Raw genomic sequence first — 21,156 nt, 5'->3', positions numbered from 1 at the left:
GGTGTCAATGATGCGGGCCTACTAAGACAATCACAGTAAAATTTATAATGACATAACACTGTTGCCTTTTGGAAACATTTGAAAACTGATAATCTTTTATATTTGTAGAACTGAACACGAGGATACACCTTCTTGTATGTAAGAAAATGCTGATGCATGGATACCTGCAGGGGGGCTAACTTGTGTTATGAAACATAATTTGAACCTTACGACCTTCCAGGAAAAGTGGACTGATAGGTATGCAAGATATATCTCCTTGTGGTTGGGCAAGATAAGATAGGCTACTCAATGTTATGCCACTACATATTATACTGGTTCTGGGTGGCTCTATATTATTGTCTGGATTACTTGTTAGGGAGGGTGGCTCCATATTCTTACCAACAACTCCACTTGCGCTCCCCGGTATATGAAGTGCTAGGATGTGGTCAGTTGTCAACTTATTGGGTGTTAACCCAAGCTGCTCTCTCTCTCTCTCTCTCTCTCTCTCTCTGGAGGGTTTGCTATGTACAGCTGCTCAAAGTACTCAGTCCTATGAACCCTATGTCCATGGGGCAATCATGTGCTCTTCAGATAGTCCTTACTCAAGAGGGGAGCTCAGAGTGGATGTTCTTCAGGGCTCAGTAAGTAGTAGGTTGGAAGGCATTAGCATTGAAATCACCCTCAGCATCCCCAGCAAGACTTCTGAAATCTCTCCTTAATTCTCCTCATAAGAGCTCTAGTCTTATGTGACTGCCCTATATTGGTCCTGAGTCCAAGTAAGTCTGGCAATGAGACTTCTTAATATTTTCCAATGTCCCTATAAAGGTACAGCCACTCCATGACCTCAGGTGCTCTCCAATGCACTCCTTTGCAACTTAAAGGTGTCCTACAGTTCTTCAAAATACTCAAAGGTGTCAAGTACATTGAATTGATCTGAGACCTTCACTGCATATTCATGACAACATACAAAGCCTTTCAGTTTCTCAAGATGATACACGGTACAGTCACATCTTCATATTCTTCTTGATTTGACATGAAGCTTGAGCATAGCAACAACAGGCCTACGTAAAGAACTCTCCATAGTCCTTATACATCAGAAAGAAATGGGTTTTAGTGAGAAGGAAGAAAGGGAGCATGGTGGAAGACAGCGATGAATAAAAAAGGGAGAAAAAAATTGAAAAAAATGAGTCCAGGAAAAATGTGCTGGACCAAGTACAGGACTTGGAGGAAGAATACATGTATTATTCCTCCAAGGTACAGGGGATTGAGGCTGAGGAGGAAACTGATGGTCCTCCACCATACCACTGGGCACCAACCCCTGCTCCATATGTGGACCTTGACATCAACAAGCTTGGAAATGGTGGGGTATAAAATATTAAGAAATAACAGGACAAATGAGCAAAAATATGGTGTATTTTCACAGGGACAAAAGCACAATTAACAAAAATATATTTGACTTTCATTACAACTGTCACAGGTAGCTTAGACAAAGCCTAATATTTATATTACTGCAAAGATTAGTGATTATGAGCACCAGCAAGATTACACTACAAAAACTAATTCCTGAATCACTTACAAACATATGGCAAGATAACAACATATTACCATCTTGAACACATGATGGCATCCAAATGCCAACAGCACTCCATTCATAAATATAAGAAAGCATAGGCCTGTAGCTCTTAGAAAATATTGATATTATACACTTTGGTATTAACAAACAAAACAAAAAAACTCTCTCTCTCTCTCTCTCTCTAATTCAATGACCAGAAATCTACTCTCTGTCCTATGAAGCTCCTAACACAAGAACAGAATAAGATTTTGTCTTTCCACATTTGTGCTGAAAACCTGTGATTGTACTGTGTTCATGAGAGAAAAAACCGAAAATATGTAACACATTATGAAATGAAAGTAGAGTAACTCTTCTAATTACAAATCAGAAGTCAGGACGTCAAAAAGTTCAAGGCATGCCTCTCTGCCCACAAGCATGTTTTCTTTATACACACACAAACACATGTATGCATGTGTGCGTGCACGCGCGTGCACACACACACACACACCATACTAAATGTGTGGGAGAGTATCTCACTACTCTTGCCCAGAATTTGTCATCTTGTTGGTGAGGAAACACTGGTCAGTGCCAGATGTCACATCACAGCACTGAATGAAATTTGTCATTTCCCCATACATGTGACTGACTTCATCACCAAAAAAAAAAAAGCTACTGGGATCAGTTAAAGGAAACTAATGGACTCATTATATCACAGGTTTTCTAAACATGAACACAATACTATAATTATGAATCCCTTACTGACTAGCAATAACTAAAAGCTGTGACTCAATCTTTACATGAACACAAAATCTTGCAACAAACATTCCTGAATTTAATGTACAGCTGCTTCCCACTAATGCAATTTATTTTGTTGAATGGGGACATTCTCATTCTTCTAAAATCCTTCAATGTGTCAACATGTGCTCACCATGAGTCAGGTGTGAGGAAAGTGAATTTGCTCAAAAGCAACAGCTGGCTGCTTTAGTTTGTGGTCAGTCAAATTTGGCCCAGCGCGATGCTGCTTTTTTATGTGTAGAGCATAGGGCAATGACACATTTGCAGTTCTCCTAAAAGTTTAGAAAAGTTTTTAAAGTATGAATTACAGATAAATATTTTAAATTATAGTATTTTTTTTTTCTGAAATGTAACTTTACTATAGATGCTGTGGTGTGGAGCAACATTACAAATGAATATCACAAATTCAGACATAAAACCAACATTTCTACCAATAAATGTTTTGGAACTATTTCAAAAGTATCTCCGTCAAATATAATGAACTCTATAAATCATAAAATCACACACACACACACACACACACACAAACAAATATACAGAATTTACTATAAAATATATGCACATTAATACATACATACAGAATTTACATTAAAATACATTCTTATCAACTCTATCTTGCATATAAACTTTCATAACCCCTAACAAAATCCCAAATTATGAAATAAACATAAAAACAAGTTTTATTTATCAAGAAATGTGCTGGAAATCAATGAACAGCACTAAGTATCTGGTAGCTGCCCACAAGCTGCCAAAGTGTGAAGTACTGCATAATGTACAAGGACTAGGTGACTGAGGATCCTCTCCCTGGTATACACAGTACTCTTATTAAGATACACTTTACAGCATTTTCCCCTTTAAAGGTAAAATCCAAATCAGTGGCCTTTGAATTGTAAGCATGCTGCACATAAATTGTTTAGAGTACTACATGTCCACTCAAGATTTCTGCTACCATATGATATAAGTTTAAAAAAGCAGCTGCTCTAAACTAACTTTGGGTATGTTCATCATGCGCATCATTCTAATTATTGACCCTTAGACAGGGGTGGAACTAGATATAGACGGTCCAGAATTCGGTCAAAAGTTGATGTGTGACTATATTTAGATGCTTTTGGAAAAAGAATTCCCTGTTTTCCCAAGCAGAGACTATATAAAGTTGGTAATGTCTGAATACCTTAGACCCTGAAAAATGATAATTGGCAACTTTTTTGTGCACGTTGTTTTGAGAATTAGTCATGTATACACACTCAAAGCAATGTCTCAGTCTGCTCCCAACTACCAGAGGGGATGCAGTATATTTTGTGTCTACTCTAACCTAATTATCATATTTCAATTTCATATTTGGAGTTTGTAGACACAATCATGTTCCATTCATTGAGGAACATCAATGATGAAGAAATACAACACATTCTAGATCCAGGTCACAAGTCCTGGACACAGCTTTGTCTGTGGGTGTGAATGACTCCATTTACCCTTTAAAAATGTGACTAAAATACAATTATAAAACTTCAGTTTTGTATGGCAGAAATACAACTTCTCCAGATTGCGGTAGAATCTATATATAGATGATAGTTAAAACATCCATTATGTGGCGTAACTACACTTATGCTACGGTCCTAAGGTCGGCGGTGACTATATATAGACAATTCATTTTGGGGGGGAGCTGCTCTTCAAGTACTGCCAATGTAAAATGTCATAGTAAAGTTTAGTGATCAACTTTTAACATGACTTTCATATTCATACCTCAGTTCAATCTTCCAGGGTAGGTTGTCTTTCACATTCATGTCTCAGTTGAATTTTCCAGATAATTTTTCTTCTGATAAGAGAATTAGTTAAAATGGTGCATGGTAAACATACCTTGAATTGTAAGAAATCATGTCTAACCTATATGTAAAGCTATGCAAAATGTTTGTTATTTTACTTATTGTACTTGAACATAAAATGCTGTTATGTACAGCCTCAATCCTATCAACACTTGAACATATGATTTTTTAAAGACATTTTGTGCAATAATAAAACAACAACAACAATAACAAATTATAAGGCCCTAAATTCGCCAAAGACATTACACTTTACTATAAAGCTATTTGTAAGGTTACTAATATGATATGATTTTAACTCTGCAGTCTCCAAGGACTTTTGAATAAAAAAATAAAATAAAAAATAAATAAAATAAAATAAAATAAAAAGCAATTTGATCTTCACACCATGATGCTCAAAATGTACAGAATATAGCCATGTGACTAATATCAACAAAACCAATAACTGCCATTTTTAAGATGAACATGAGAATAATGTATAATAAAACTATGCAATAATGAACACACCTTACATATCACAAACATTCATTCCATGTGGCAAAACATGTTTGAATAATAGCAGTTGTGCATGACACCAATAAACTAAATATGCACGGACGGCTGATCACGGAGGTCTCAACTCGTGGCTAGAGGCTAGCAATCATTGTACCCTGGTAATGACATCCCACAAGATATGAGTCTTTAATGGGCCCTTGCTTTGCCCTCCTGAAACTGAGTTATGCAGTGAAATTCATCACTAGGAATCCTGAAATATCTGTGTTCACATATATGTACGAAGAGAATATTCTACCACTCCTACTTCAGTCAAATTAATTGATCATAAACTATCATTGGTCCAGCAGAAAAATTACTCCGCTTTCAGGGAACATGGATTCTCACTTTGACTGTCTATGCTCTATAGCATGGTAGTTTTGTAACACAGAAGACAGACTGTTTAAATATTGGTTTTTCTATGCCATGGTTTTGGTGAAAATTATGCAAAAATACAATTGTAATTGGGATGTGACACTGCACTATTAATTTAACTGGTGACCACATATGGTTGGAGTCAAATGGTAGTATATACATATCTCCATACCACAGATAAAAGTTTCATGTTAAATTCTTCTTACAAACAGCTGCAACATCCAATTCAAATGCCAATTGCCTGGTTACATCACTTACAAAAAAACTTTCTACTGCTAGCTTTCAGTCTGTTTATATGAGAAATAGGCATTGAAGGTGGTGATGATGACAATTTGTAATGGTGCTATAAAACACAAAACTGATATAATCTAATATCATCTAGTGAAATAGAAGCATCTTTTATGGGGTAAGCTTCCATAATGGCTTTAAAAGAGTATATAGAGTACAGAAGAGCATATCTGTTTCATTTACTCATGTGAAATTCTAAACTTTCTCAACACTTTTAAGGTAAATTTAGGAAAATAACTTTTAAATGGATAATACTCTTGGGAGTTTTGAATTTCTTTCTTCATTGTGCATATCACAGTCTCAATAGAGGCCTAGCTGACCCTTAATGCAACACAGAGTACAACACATGGTACAGGCTGGTTCTAAGTATCAAAAGTCAGCAATTACATAAGATAAAAGGCTACATCACTATCAAATACAACACTTTCTCTATTACAATATCTATCCCATCCTTAGCACCCTAAAATAAATCTATATTTCATCAATCTTCATTTAGCTCAATAATGTTGTGCATAATATTGTTTAGAGGGATTTCATCAGTTGCTGATGTACAGAGTGCAATTAAAAAAAGCCCTCACATTCAGCAGCTACTTGTTATTTGAGGTCAAGGGGAAAACCATATAACTCTCAAAGATCTAGACCAAACTTCCTACTCGATTCTCAGTCCTTAGCTGTGACCTATCTTTCATATCACTGGTTCTTCTGGTTGTGTTTGGGGATGTGAATCATTGAAATATTCTTATATATAAGTCTATGTATTGTTTAGATGGATGAGTGCTATGAAAGATATGTGAGTTAAATCAGGAGTCCACATAGCAGATATATAAAGGGCAGACACAATCATCTCTGCACAGTGTATATTCACAGCCACAGCAAGAATTCATGTCATGTCAGAGCTGCCTGAAAATATAAGGAAACAATATCCTTGTGCTTGTATAAAGGGATTATTCTTGGGGCTTAATTTAATCATAAGTGGTACACATGTACAAAGCTACAATAAAAAGCAGGATTGATGGGTAGCAAGCCCACAAACTTTGCCATTCCAGGGAGATGCACAGTCAGTGGCAGCGCTTAACTCATTGAACACAGACCTTTGAATACAATGATGTGATGTGTAAAGAGCAACCTTTGAAAATAATAAAGAGTAAGAATCCTTTTACTTTCCATACTTTGATAGTCTTAGTATTAAGACAGTAAGTGTTTGGAAGGATCTATTCCCCTTGAATCTAATCAACAACAAGGGAGTTTGTTAACAATCCAGGGCAGCTTGCCATGCCTCTGATACTGTACAAAGTTATGAAGAAAGTTGAGGATGAAGAGGAAAAGGAGGATGCCAAGGCAAATGTTGAGGATATCAAGGGGCTCAAGGGGAGGCTTTTCCTTACAGTAGCTTCGCACTGGCAACATGATGATCTGCTGGCCCTCGGCATACCTCCCCTCCCCACACCGGATCTCTTTTAAAAATTCTTTCTGTAGGAACTGATAGTAGATCATATTCTGTAAAGGAATATATATTGGTAGTGAATAGCACCACAGAAACCCTTGTGATGACAAATTTATCTAAAGATAACAAGACCACTAAATACAAAATTAGAGATAGAACTGTAAACATCAGAAAGTAATTTCTAAATAAACAAATGAACTGAAACTCTTTCTTTCTCTCTCTCACCCCACCCCCCTCACCTGGAAGGGCACAAGGAAGGCACAGTCGTCACAGTTCCATGGGTTGCCAGTGAGGTTAAAAACAGGTAAGTGGTTGTGGCCTTCAGTTGTTCCTTCTGTATATATTTTCTCCAGGTGCTTGACAGGAAGCTGTACAAAAAGAAATCAATATATATGGTTTCTTTCTCCAAATTATTCTCATATGTTGGTGTAAAATCTGATTAGGTATATGACAATTCCTAATGTTCAAGTCATAAATGTAGAATCTTTTCCTACACTTGCAGAATTAAAAGACTTCTTCTGAGTAACCAACTGAGTTTTCAGTAAGAGCTAGAAATACATGTGTACTGTCATACTCATCAACTTCTATGCAGGGCACTGTCTTGTATGTCTGTATACATTACACAATTATAAAAATTTCTGAAGATTTTAAACATCTAATTAGTGAAATTTTGTGTCAAAATGTTGTTCAGCTCACATCCATGGTTCCATGGCCATGCAGTAAACATTAATAGCGTATATTATTTATGTGGATTGTACAGCAACAACATGTAAGTGTAAGCACTTGACCGGCAGAAAAATTGTTTGGATTGGTGTGACTTACTATTGAACAGCACAGAAATTAAGAGTTACACTGAGTACCTATATGAGATAACATGAAGATTTACTTTATTTAATTTAAAAACCTATCTTACAAACAGACATATATCATACTTGTCCTTTCTTGCACACACAAGATGATGCAAGGACAAAACTAAATTGGAAATGAATGAGGGTGAGATTCTCATGTGCAGAGTTCAACCTCCCACAGCCAGGGAAGGCATAATGCTGCTTGCACCTACAAGTGGCAAGTGATAAATATACTAAACAGAAGAAAACAAAGCATGAATGCAATGTGATTGTGGTATAAAAATACTTACAGTTTCTAACTTGTTGTTGGCAAGACTCATTTTAAAGTCCAGACTGCGGTACCTTATATAATTATATAAGAGGTCACCATCTACATGTGCAATGTGGTTGTTGTCCAACATGATTTGATCCAAATTTTGGTAAGTTGGTGCAGTGAATATTTTGGAGATGTTTGTTATCTGCAGAAGAATGGGGAAAATGAGTTGTATTATGCATGTTTAATTGAAAATTTATTGAAAAGTCCAAAAAACTACCAAATAAATTTGATTAAAAATACAAATGAAATTTAGTTTTTGCTTATCTACACTATTCATCCATCTGCCCTAATGAAAATTCCTTGGAGTTCTTTCTGCATATATATATATATATATATATATATATATATATATATATATATATATATATATATATATATATATATATATATATATATATATATATATATATATATATATATATATATATATATATATATATATATATATATATATATATATATATATATATATATATATATATATATATATATATATATATATATATATATATATATATATATATATATATATATATAGTCACGAAGGTAGGGAAGAAAAAGATAAAAAAGAAAGAAGAAAGGAATATAAAAGTGTGGAAGCTGAGGGAGGAGGAAATCAGAAGAGTTTGAACAAAGAGTGAGAAGGGAAAATGAGGTAAATAATGGAGGATGGGAGCAATTGAAAGAAAATATCATGAAAGCAGGGAGAGAAGTGTGTGGTGAAACAAAAGGAATTAGAAAAAAGGAAAGAGAGACATGGTGGTGGAATGGAATAGTGCAGCAGGCCATCAAGGAAAAGCAGGAGGCAGACAAGAAATGGCAGAAGACAAAGGAGGAGGAAGATAGAGAGGTGTTTAAAGAAAAGAAGAAAAAGGCAAGAAAAGAAGTAGCGAAGGCAAAGAAGAAAGCAACAGAAGAGTGGGTGAGGGAGAGAGAAGGAAGAAATTTAAAAAAATGAGACGTTTAAAATTGTGAAACAAATGAAAAGAGAGAGAGCAGATGTAGTTGGAGCAAAGTTTGTAAAAGATGAAAGGGGAACATCATGGTGGAAAAAGAAAAGATATTGGAAAGATGGAGTAAATATTTCAGTGAACTGTTAAATGAGGAAAATGAATATACAACAAATGAAACTGAAAAAGTAGAAGGTCCACAAGAAAAAATTACGGAAGAGGAAGTAAAAGAAGCACTAAAGGAAATTAAAAATGGAAGAGCAGCAGGACCTTCAGGGTTAACAGTAGATTTAATATAAGCAGCAGGAAAGGATGGAGTGGTGGAATTAACAAGAGTGTTAAACGATGTATTGATAAAGGGAGAGATACCATAAGACTGGAAAGGAAACTACACTATACCCATTTTTAAAGGGAAAGGAGATGCTTTGAAATGTGGTAACTATAGAGTGATAAGGTTAATGGAGCATGGCGTGAAGGTATATGAAAAAGTCCTGGAGAAGAGGCTGAGAAGGATAATAAGAATTGAAAAATGTCAGTTTGTCTTTTGCCCTGGAAGATCAACAACTGAAGCAATATATACTATGAGAGGGCTTCAGGGAAGGTTTATGGAGAAGAAGAGGAGACTGTATCATGTTTTTGTAGATCTAGAGAAAGCATTTGACAAAGTACCAAGGGAAATTATAAGATGGGCACTGAGAAGGCAAAGAGTACCAGAAAGATTGGTTGAATCGGTGATGGGACTATATGAAGGTACGAAATCGAGAATGAAAACAGTGGTGGGAACATCAGATGAGTTTGAAATTGGAGTGGGGGTTCACCAGGGATCTGCCTTTAGCCCACTCCTGTTTATAACAGTACTGGAGGATGCAACAAAGGAAGCAAGAGGAGAGGCACCATGGGAGCTGGTGTATGCAGATGACTTGGTGGTAAATGCAGAGACAGCAGAAGAAGTGAAAGAAAAGTTTAATAAATGGAAGGAAGGAATGAAGGAGAGGTTTGAAAATTAATATGGAAAAAACAAAGTACATGGTGACTGGAAAAGAAGCAAGAGAAAAGATTAAATCAGGAAAATATCCATGTGGATGGTGTGGGGAGTAGGTGTAAATTCTGTCTTGTGCACATGTTGCAGGCAGTGGTGCCACCTTAGCTGCTCAGGCCTCAGAAATGTAAGAGGAGTGCAGAATTTTACATGCCCAGCTTGCGTAAGGAGACAGCAAGGACAAGAAACTGAGAGGGATGAACTAGAGGTGAATGGAGGAAAGCTGGATGAGGTAGAACATTTCTGTTATTTGGGAGATGTTCTGGACTGTGAGGCAGGAATGGAGAAGACAGTGAGAGCGAGAGTAGCGGCAGCGTGGTTAAAGTGGAGGGAGGTGGCTAGTCTGCTCGTGAATCGTAGCATCCATCTAAAGAGCAGAGCAGTGGTGTACAAAGTGTGTATTAGATCAGTGATGTTGTATGGAGCAGAAACGTGGGCTCTAACTAGAAAATTGATGGAGGTATCGAGAGCAAGTAATCGCAGAATGCTGAGGTATATGGTGGGGATCAGGTGGCAAGATAGGGTGTCAAATGCAGATGTAGCTAACAGATGTGGAGTAGAGGACCTGGAAACAGTGCTCAGAAGGGAAAGACTCCGATGGTTTGGACATGTAAAGAGAGCAGGTGAAGAAACAGTGCTAGGAGTTGTGAAGAGATTAGAGGTAGAAGGAAGGAGACCAGTTGGTAGACCTAGGAAAACGTGGAGAAGGTGTATACAGGAAGACTTGGCATTGATGGGATTGGATGAGCATCAGGCAGAAGACAGAGTAGAATGGAGGAGAGCCATAAAGCATCCAACCGCTCAGGAAGAGTGAAAACGGATGTTAATCGAAATGATGATATATATATATATATATATATATATATAACCTGTACCTGTACCACTAATTTAAAAAGTAAATGGAAACTTACACGATTATTAGTGATGAAAAGTCTCTTGGTATGGCTTGGGATAAAGTCTGGCAACTGTGTCAAGTTGGCTGAGCTGCAGTCTACATCAGCTATTGGTGTGTCATCTCGGAAGCCATTAACTTCACAGGTGCAGGATGCTGGACAGTCCTCAACAGTACTCTAAAATGATGAAAGACATAAAAATTTAACCTTTTCCAAACTGTATGTGGTTCATGTATAGACATTTAAAACATGAATTGCCATTTCATCCTAATACATTGCATGTTTCCAGTTGCAATATGCCCGGTTTGAGTTCCAAAACTAGGAATATGAATTTTTAAAGTACAGTAAACCCTCGATATAAAGGACCCGCTTCTAACAGATTTAGGATGTAACAGACAAGGTCAGAGGGTCAGAAATCCACAGGGATCAACCGACCAACTATGCCCAGTAACTACAATGGCATCTGCTAGCCACCTTGCCCTCCTCCCTTTATCTGCTGTCCCATCCTTTCAGCATTAACGGACTAAGTTCCCCCACAATTAGTCTGTTATATCGAGGGTTTACTGTATATCATAATTACAAACTTTACTTTCACTGTTAAAGGAGAAAATATGTAGATATGTAATTGCACCACTGAACTTCACAAACCTTAGCAAACATGATACCGGCAAAATAAAGACCCTGTCACACGATCATGACCAAGGATGGCGAACGCACTAAGACCTGAGTCGTGACGGTTTTGTCGACAACTGGCCACGAGCACATTTAGACAGACGGTAACCACACCCCAACCACCCGCCGACCCATCGCTGACCAATTAGCATATGGTCACCAACTCCAGCCGACTGTGCCACAAATTTAATCCTTTCGTCCATCCACCGCAGTGTGGGGGAGGTGAGTTGCCATGGATCTCCCACTTGTGACCTGATGTATGAAATTTTCCTACCCCTCCTTGTTCCATCCGGCCCTCTCATGTTTATCCATTATCCCTGTATATAATGATTTTTGTACGAACATTCCTCACTTAAGATGGTGGCAGTGTCCACCGAAACTTTTTGGTAAACGTGCAGCTTTTGTCTGCAAGAGTGGGTTTTATTCTCATCACTCGCTCACTTCACCTTCAGCAGAGCACACCCCCTTTCCTCTCCAGTGCTATGCCAGTCTTCCAGTTTTCCACCATGGACCAGGGCAAGGAACAACAAGTCTCTAATTAAAATGGTCAAATTACTTTTTTTAACCCAGCCTCTAAAACAAGAGAGATCACTGGCTAGAGTAATGATAATGATGATAAAATAGGTATCTGCTTTTAATTAAAACTACTGCCTTTTTTATTACTTTAATTATACTGTGAATCTGTAGAAGTCATTCATATTCAGCTAGACTGTCCAGATAGTCAACTGTTAAAAACACCCTTACTCTGCTCTCACCTTGACATACTTCATAACTTGAATGAATTCCAGGCCAACAAATGTGAATTGAATATTCATGGCATCCAGTCCCACTCGTGACATGTCCTCGACAAAGCAGACTGTAGAGTTGACCTCCACTTTGCCAGCATCATACCATTCTCGCACCCAAATGTTTTCTGCTTCACATTTAGCTGCACCATCTGTAATATAATTTAAAGCTTCACAAATAAAACATTTCTGTAATTTTTCCAAAATTATAAAAACTACTAATCTTGCCCTAACTGTGCTGCCAAATTTTGGAAGTCGCCAAGTTTTCAAAGTCCCTTGAGTGGCTAAGGTAAAAGCTTCCTATATTTTCATATGCATAAATTGTAGGTACTGGAAAAACATCTAAAGTCTATAAAACTAATTACTTTATTTGCATATAATTCAATGGTCCATATACACAGAGAGAACTGATACATTCCCTAGAAGATTTTTCTCCTTAAATTAGATTGTTGTAGAGAGATGTTGGAAAAATTTCAAGGTATAAATTTGGTAATTGCAGTCTTGTCCCCATATACAATTCAGCTGAATCCCTCCTAAATTGTTTTATTCCCGGAACTGTTTGTCCTGCAGGGGTTTGGGAATGTTCTCAACTGGCATAAGGAGGCAGCAAATATACTTTGCAATACATACTTCCTTTATGTGGAAAAGTGCACAAACTCAATACTGTGGCATCATGCAGTAATGCATGTCTTACCCTTAATAACAAATCTGCTGAGGTTCTTCATGGCAGTGGGCTCTGCTACGAGGGCCATCATGTAGTTGTCGATGAGGTACAGCTCCTCCAGGTGAGGAAGGGCATTCTGCAACTGGAGCACGCACATCAGGCCCATAATTTTGGCAAATTTTTTGAGGGGGCTGGAGGGAATCATCGGTTCATGAGGTGGGGATGGGAAGGTGGTGAGCAATGTGAGCATGTGCAGGTGGGGGATTTTTCTTTAATTTTTTTTAAATAAGCACTTTTAGGGGGATTTTGAGGCTGATACAGAAAACGCTGGGGAGCTATTGCCCCTCTAGCGTCCCCATAAATTATGACCCTGCACAGTGCACATGCAAAATCACCAACTTCAGTTTAAAAGAGGATGATATTTCAAAATGCATGGTATTTTGTGACTCAGAGGAAAAGACCACTATTTTTTACCTCAGGACCAAGCTTCAGGGTGAGCTGTTCAGGTTTGGCAAGGAATGTGTCATTATCCCAACACTGCTCCACCACCAATTTTTTCACTCTTGGAAGTGGGGAGGGATGTGATTTTTTCCACTCTGTCAATCGACTGTAAAACACAAAGGAAAAGCAGAGATTATTGTTGAGTATAAATAAATGCATGACCTGAAGTAGGTATGCATAATGTTCCTATCTATTCAGCAATATTTATGACAAATGGTTGCTGGGCATTACTTTATGAAATTATACAGGCTTTCAACTTTTTATTATTTCTTCCAAACTAAAATTTATGTTATATCTTTCAATGTCATGCAATTCATTGAGGTAAAAGTAATATGAGTTAATGTGATTTATAACCTTCCTTGGAGCCTAACCTCCTTTTTAATGTAAGGGTGTGGAGCGCAGGGTAGTGCACCAGGTCATCCAGCGTAAGGTTGGTGGTGAGGTAGGAGTTTATGATGGTGAGGGAGCCAAGTCGAAGCCACATCTCTTCGTCTAACAGCTGCTTTACGTCTTGCAGGGCAGCAAGTCCTTGACATTCCACCTAAAGTACAAAATCAATTTTCATGTTGCAAAAATTAATAGCAATGACAATCATAAACTCAATATATAGCACAGTATCTATTTTCATGTTGCAAAAATAATGTGTTTGATAGTGTATGTAAAAGGAGAAAGCTGAAAGTAAATGTCAACAAAAGTAAAGTGATGGTTTGTGAGTGGAGTAGAAGTGAGGTTGTGGATTTTGTATGCCCATATAGAGTGGGAATTGAATGTGAAAAAGAATGCAAAATAATTTTGAATGGCGAAGAAATGGAGGAGGTAAATGAGTTTAAGTACCTTGGATCAGTTATATGTAAGCATGGTGGTACAGAAAGAGAGACAAGAGAAAGGGCATTGCAAGGAAGAGAGATGGTAGGGTCTTTGGGACGTATCATGAATGGCAGAAGTGTGAGCATGGAGGTAAATAGGGATTTGAGAAATACAGTAATAGTACCAACCCTCACTTATGCAAGAGAAACATGGGCCTGGAATGAAAGTCAGAGGTCTAGAGTGCAGGCAGTGGAAATGAGTTATTTGAGGAGTGCATGTGGTATGAGTAGAATGAATGAAATGAGTAATGAAAGTGTGTATAAGTGTTTTGGAATAGGTCACGTGGGTGAAGGGAAGAAGTGTGGAGTGGTGGAAGAAGTGAAGCGACAGACTTTAAAGTGGTTTGGTCACATGGAGCAAATGGAGGAGAGTAGGATGACCAGGAGGGTGAATGTGAGTGAGATAGAGGGAGGGAATGTTAGAGGACGACCTCCAGTGAAATGGAGAGATAGGGTACAGGAGTACGTTGGGGAGAGGGGGGAAAGATCCGTGAGAAACTTTGAGTAGGCAAGGGGGGAGTGTATGAATAAAGAGAGATGGAAACTCTTCTGCCGTGGCCATCCCCTGGTGGGAGCTCCTAGGAGCAGGCGTCAATGAGATGATGATGAAAAATAATAGCAATGACAACCTTAAACTCAATATATATCAGCTAAATAAGAAATATAACTCATGTGATCTCCAGAGTACAACCATTCACCACATGAAGGATAGGAAGTACAAAACAGGACATTTGTTCTTTTACACCAAAATGAAAAGTGCATTTATAAATACAAATTATATTATCATTCACACATCATTTTGGTAACATCACTTCTCTTCTGCTCCTCATGCATTACCTGTAGCATTTGACATAGGCACCAACTTAGCTTAATAGGCCCTCCCAGACACAGTAAAAACTGTTCTTGGGTCTGATTCCCATTCTCAACCCTACTTCTCATGTATCGTATGCATCTATAAAGTCGTTTGATCAAAGAAAAATGTGGTTGACACAGCGACCAATTCCTAATGCTCATGGAACTACAAAGTACAGATATTTTGTAAATTATGTATGCAGTGAGGAGAGAGAGAAGCAAGTGGAGGAGTTTTATGCAGTTCTATCATTTTGTGGGCATGCATGCTAGCACACAGATTTTTCTTTAAACCATACAAAGAAAGGATGTACGTAATATGAAAATCAAGGACCTTGTGAAAAATACTGCCAAAGTAGTAGTAGTAGTAGTAGTAGTAGTTTTTTTCATAGTACTAGTAGTAATAATAATAATAGTAATAATAATAATAACAATAATAATAATAATAATAATAATAATAATAATAATGATAATAATGATAATAATAATCTAATAAAGTCAATAAAGAGTGAGAAAGGAAAGGTTAAACTCTGTTCTCTTTCCAGGAGGTAATCCTACTATCATTATTAGTATCTCCTAACTCAAAAGAGAACCATAACATAAAGCCAACAAATGACACCTTACATGCACGAGGTGGGAGTCCTTCAGGGGCTGTGGAGGCTGGCAATCAGTCCGCCATTTCAGGATAGTGCGTAGAACTTTCTGCCAGTTTAAATAAAAGGTAGACAACATCTCTTTCCGAAGTATGTATACGTTCTCTATATTATCAATTAATTACTGATAGTCTTTTACTTGATACATTCCTAACAGATCAGAATTTCCTGATAGCACTTACAATTAGTTGTTTGTATTGATTCAAAGTAAATAACCCTGTTCATTCTATCTACATATTTATCAAACGAGAAGCACTTTTTCAAGTTTCATGAATAAAAAAAAAATCTTGCCAATTGTTAAGGTTACCCAGCCTGGCTGAGCAGTAGGGAGTCCTTGAATGGTTTGGAATACTGTTATAAAGTTTTGAACATTATGAAATATGTTTACTCCTCAATCAAAGAAGCTCACACTCACCACATCGATCCCACTGACTGTGACGGCTCCAGCTGCCAGGACCACGCAGAGGTATACACAGTGGTTCATGGCTCCGCCTGCTCCTGCTCCTTCCTTATATACTACTCTGTCTCCTGTAGAGTGTTGAAAGTAGTGAGGATTTTCACAGCTCTGCAGCTAAGCAACATTTTGTCAGCTTTACTCAAAATGAGTGACAGTACTGTTCCTCTTTGATATATTCATCATCATCATCATCATTTCGTTTAACATCCGTTTTCACTTTTCTTGACTCTCCTCCATTCTACTGTCTTCTGCCTAATGTTCATCCAATCCCATCAATGCCAAGTCTTCCTGTATACACCTTCTCCATGTTTTCCTAGGTCTACCAACTGGTCTCCTTCCTTCTACCTCTAATCTCTCCACAACTCCCAGCACTGTATCCTCACCTGCTCTCTTCACATGTCCAAACCATCGGAGTCTTTCCCTTCTGAGCACTGTTTCTAGGTCCTCTACTCCACGTATGTTAGCTACATCTGCACTGGACACCCTATCTTGGCACTTGATCCCCGCCATATACCTCAGCATTCTGCGATCACTTGCTCTCAATACCTCCATCAATTTTCTCTTTGATATATTCAATTGCACAAACTTATATTATCATCTTAGGCTTTTTACCATGATTTCATAAATAAACATATCTATCCTAAAAGTCTATTATATTCATAATAGAAATACCCTTCCCAATTATTTTTAGTGTTCATACATTAGAAATGACAGCTACTCACTTGACTGATGATTGCTTAGTATATTAGTTAATTTGTATTCACCTAGTTGTAGGAACACACACACTTCCGAGGTCTAGTGTTCAGCGTGCCTGGCTACTACTCCACGGGCCTGGGTTCGAATCCTGGCCTGGGCAGTCAGTGAGCAGCTCACCCAGCTGTTCATCATCCCTTTTGGGCTGGTCAATAAATGGGGTACCTGGGGAAACCTGAGGAAGGTAAACTGTGGCAATCCCGGATTTCACATTGGCCGGTGTCCTGGTGTAACTGGTTCTTACCTATCACAGACTCAAAGGGCAAACGGATTGGAGATGAGCACCGCAGCCACATGCAGCTATAGCATACGCACCCATCATTAGTTGTAGGAACAGAGTTATTGTCATGTTATCTTGTCTCCACGTTTACTTTTATCCCACTTAACTGTAATGTCATGGATGTTCTAGTTATTGTGCAGTATAGCTCCGCCACCTCAAACTATTGTAACACGAAGGTGCACATGGTTAGAAACTGCCCTAGCTAACTAACTAACTAACCTAAGAAAACCAAAATCATCATGCCAGCACTGCTGATGCATAGGAGACAGCAGCTGAGGTCTGGGATGCAGCAGTCAGGTTTGGTTATGTAACGTTAGGTTAGTTTTGGGTGGTTTCTTACAATGTGCACTTTCATCTTATGGTTAAACGTCACGTATTTTCACCCTTTAACCATAATATGATGGCGTATATATTTTGAAATGTCACAGCTAAACTACGGTATTATTCTAGTGTTTGCCCATACTCACCCCTCGCAACCAAAATTGAGTAGGGGGCCATTGAGACTGCGGGGAATGCGGTGGCAAACTTGAAATGCGTCGCAAATACATAGTCTTTGAGGGCCAGTCTAGTACAGCTGTAATAGCTTCAAGAATGTAGCAACTCAAATTTCAGCACATCTCAATAAACTCAATAACAAGCCAAGTTGTGTGCAAAGCTGGTTTTACTTTCCCACTTCTACTCTTGAGTAATGCCAGATTCTCCCTTTACATCACCATCCATCAAAGCAAACAACCTGAGAAAACCATAACCTTTCTCCACCTTAACAAGCATGACAAGGAGAGAAACCTGTCCTGACCTACTTCTCAACCAGGCAAATGGTCTTGTGCCAAACTAAGAATCATGACCTGGTTTTCATTTACCTTACCGTAGTGCACACAAAAAAAGATGGAAAGTAGTCTGGTCAACATTTACTATGCTAAAAATGGTAACACTGTAGTTTGGGATAATAGGTACTCTCTATCATGGTTTTCCCTTTCCCTATGCAGAACAAGCAAGTATACTGCAAATGACCTACAAGACCTGTAAGGGTAATGAAGCTTGTGGTTAGTCCCATGAGGTAGTTTATGGATTGCAGTAACAGAGATAGGAATAGCCATGATATAATTATTGCCATTATTATTATTATTTTTATTATTATTATTATACGGTTTTATTGCACGGTGGAGCAGTGCCTGGGCCCCTTCTGGCACCCTGCACTCCTGTGACACCCTCCCCACCACTGCAACACCCACCCACAACACCGTTCTCCCGTGTAAATTTTGGCAGTAAAACAATCATGCACTGCTCACCTCCGGCTGCCCATGCACTGCCCTGCCTGCCTGCGTGCCTCCCCGCCGCCAGCCCTGTGCCACTGATGGAAACTGGCACTCGGTAACTCACCCAGCCTCCCGCCCTCCCTCCGCAGTGTCTGGCAACGCTACGCAACGCAACGCAACACATGACGCACACACTTCCGCGTCCACACAACTCACTATTTACATGCCATTTACACACTACGTATTTACACTCTACTAGTATTTTCAGTATCTACACACCCTATTTACTTCATTTCAGCGGATCAATATTCATTAATCCACTAATTATTGGTAAGAAGTATGTCCAGCCTGCTGGCAGAATAATAGTAATTATTGGTGTCCCAGTGTGGTAGACACATACTTGACGGTTGCCAAGGAGATGTATAACAGTATCCTTGACTTAGCCATCAAGGATGCTATAAGAGTCCCCTTGGTGACCACTCGCAGTCTAAAGAAGTCCACGATATGGAAAGTATTATATATCATCAAAGGAATGGCTTGGTGTCAAATCTGTGATAACTTCTTGGAACGGAATCGATGCCCATTACTACATATAGTCACGATCAACATTGATCCTAATTACCTGTAGCCTATAGGCCGTGGACGCTATGTAAAATGTGGCAAGTTACCCTAAAGTCGACCCTGCTTGAGAAAGTCGATGCATCCTGCCATGAGGGGGCCTGCATTGAACTTGTTCGAGGGATCCCCGGGGTTGGCGTCGTAAGTTTGGTGAGGCGTAGCAAAGTCTAATTATAATTAGACTTTGAGGCGCAGGGCCTATGCACGTACAGGCGTATGCCCCTCTTGACTGATTAATTAATTATTCGCCTTGACTGTCTTTAATCCACTGAGTATCAAGTACAATTTACCCTGAGTGGACAGCCTTTAGCCAAGATGGCCCTCTGAAACAAGACCATGTGCGTCGATCATACCGCCTGCATACACCCTGCCCTAACCACTCCCATGACAGAACCATGGCATCACATTATGTGTAGCTACTATGCTCCTTGAACAACAGAAAAATATTCGGTGCTATTAGCGTGCGGTCTACCGCAGTATTTTGCAGCTGCAGTAGTCTAAGTTACATAATGAGCCGTCTCCCGATACCTGAGTGTTCCTGACCTGAGACACGCCAGTCCTCGTCGACAGACCGACTTGGTCGGCTAAATGTCGATCGCCGATAGAGTCGGTCTGTCGGCAAAGACCCGTGCTCCCTCGTGCAGGGAGGGAGCAATTAATCTTTTTCCCTCTTAACGGGCCGTCTTCGGACAAGGGTCCGTTTCCCCTAGTGATACCAGGGGATAAATCTTTAAAAAAAACACGCACACCACTGTCCTCCTTACACTGATGCCGATAACATCACTATAAGTCATTCTACCATATAACTCCAATGCTGTTGATAGATTCCTATATACGTGTCATTTTGACGGAGGAAACAGCAAACCTATCAGCAGTGGTGTTCCACAAGTCTCTGTCCTATCACCCACTCTCTTCCTGTTATTCATCAAAGATCTTCTTTCCATAACAAACTGTCCTTTCCACTCATACGCTGACGACTCCACTTTGCATTATTCAACTAATTAAACAGAAGACCTTCTCAACAGGAATTACAAGACTCCAGACTGGAGGCTGCAGAACGCTTAACCTCAGACCCAATTTCTCCGCCTATCAACTCGACACAATCTTCCAAACATCTATCCCCTATTCTTCAACAACACTCAGTTGTCACCTTCTTCAACACTAAACATCCTCAGTCTATCCTTAACTCAAAATCTTAACTGGAAACTTCACATCTCTTCTCTTACTAAATCATCTTCCTCGAGGCTGGGCGTTCTGTATCGTCTCCGTCAGTTCTTCTTCCCCGCGCAGTTGCTATCCATATACAGAGGCCTTGTCCGTCCTCGTATGGAGTATGCATCTCACGTGTGGGGGGGGTAAGGCTCTTCGTCTCATCAGCTCTCCTCCTCTTACTGATAGTCTTCTACCCCTTAAATTCCGCAGCCATGTTGCCTCGCTTTCTATCTTATATCGATATTTTCACGCTGACTGCTCTTCCGAACTTGCTAACTGCATGCCTTTCCCCCTTCTCACGACCCCGTTGCACTCGACTTTCTACTCAAGCTCATCCCTTTACTGTCCAAATCCCTTACGCACGAGTTAACCAGCATTTTCACTCTTTCATCCCTCACGCTGGTAAACTCTGGAACAATCTTCCTTCATTTGTATTTCCTCCTGCCTACGACTTGAACTCTTTCAAGAGGAGGGTATCAAGACACCTCTCTTTCGGCCACTCCTTTTGACTCTTGTGTAGGAGCAGTGAGTAGCGGGCTTTTTTTTCATTATTGTTTTCTTTTTTTTTTCTTTCTTTTTGCCCTTGAACTGTTTTCTCTACTGTAAAAAGAAAAAATGCAATTTTACGAGAAAACAATATTCTGGAATAATACATCATTATTCATCACTATTGCTTGCTTGAGTTTATTCGGAGCTTGCCTACAACCTACATTTGTGGTTACTTCTGCCTAGAGGAGCTTTACCTGGGTGGAGAGATTTCAAG

At 39.0% G+C, this 21,156-nt stretch overlaps 1 protein-coding gene across 1 annotated transcript; it reads right to left on the bottom strand.

Annotated features, from left to right (window-relative positions):
• Positions 1–1,374: 1,374 nt before the first annotated feature.
• On the bottom strand, positions 1,375–18,704 carry LOC126998477 (protein halfway-like). The gene is made up of 11 exons (XM_050860198.1): positions 18,597–18,704; positions 16,233–16,345; positions 15,789–15,866; positions 13,821–13,990; positions 13,423–13,555; positions 12,979–13,090; positions 12,255–12,436; positions 10,846–11,004; positions 7,920–8,087; positions 7,021–7,149; positions 1,375–6,834 (listed from the first exon to the last, which is right to left on the bottom strand). Exons 2-11 carry the CDS (start codon positions 16,299–16,301, stop codon positions 6,568–6,570), a joined length of 1,467 nt encoding a protein of 488 aa, XP_050716155.1. The 5' UTR covers positions 16,302–16,345; positions 18,597–18,704; the 3' UTR covers positions 1,375–6,567.
• Between the last annotated feature and the right edge of the window lie 2,452 nt (positions 18,705–21,156).

This window comes from Eriocheir sinensis, chromosome 14 (assembly GCF_024679095.1).
Source record: "Eriocheir sinensis breed Jianghai 21 chromosome 14, ASM2467909v1, whole genome shotgun sequence".
NCBI lineage: Eukaryota > Metazoa > Arthropoda > Malacostraca > Decapoda > Varunidae > Eriocheir > Eriocheir sinensis.
This window is presented reverse-complemented; position numbering and strand designations above follow the sequence as displayed.

Coding starts and splice junctions, on each gene's coding strand:
- LOC126998477 (XM_050860198.1), bottom strand. CDS start 16,301: ATGAACCACTGTGTATACCTCTGCGTGGTCCTGGCAGCTGGAGCCGTC. Junction 13,991..15,788: donor AGGACTCCCACCTCGTGCAT/GTAAGGTGTCAT, acceptor TTTGTACTTTAG/GTGGAATGTCAAGGACTTGC. Junction 13,556..13,820: donor ACCCTTACATTAAAAAGGAG/GTTAGGCTCCAA, acceptor TGTGTTTTACAG/TCGATTGACAGAGTGGAAAA.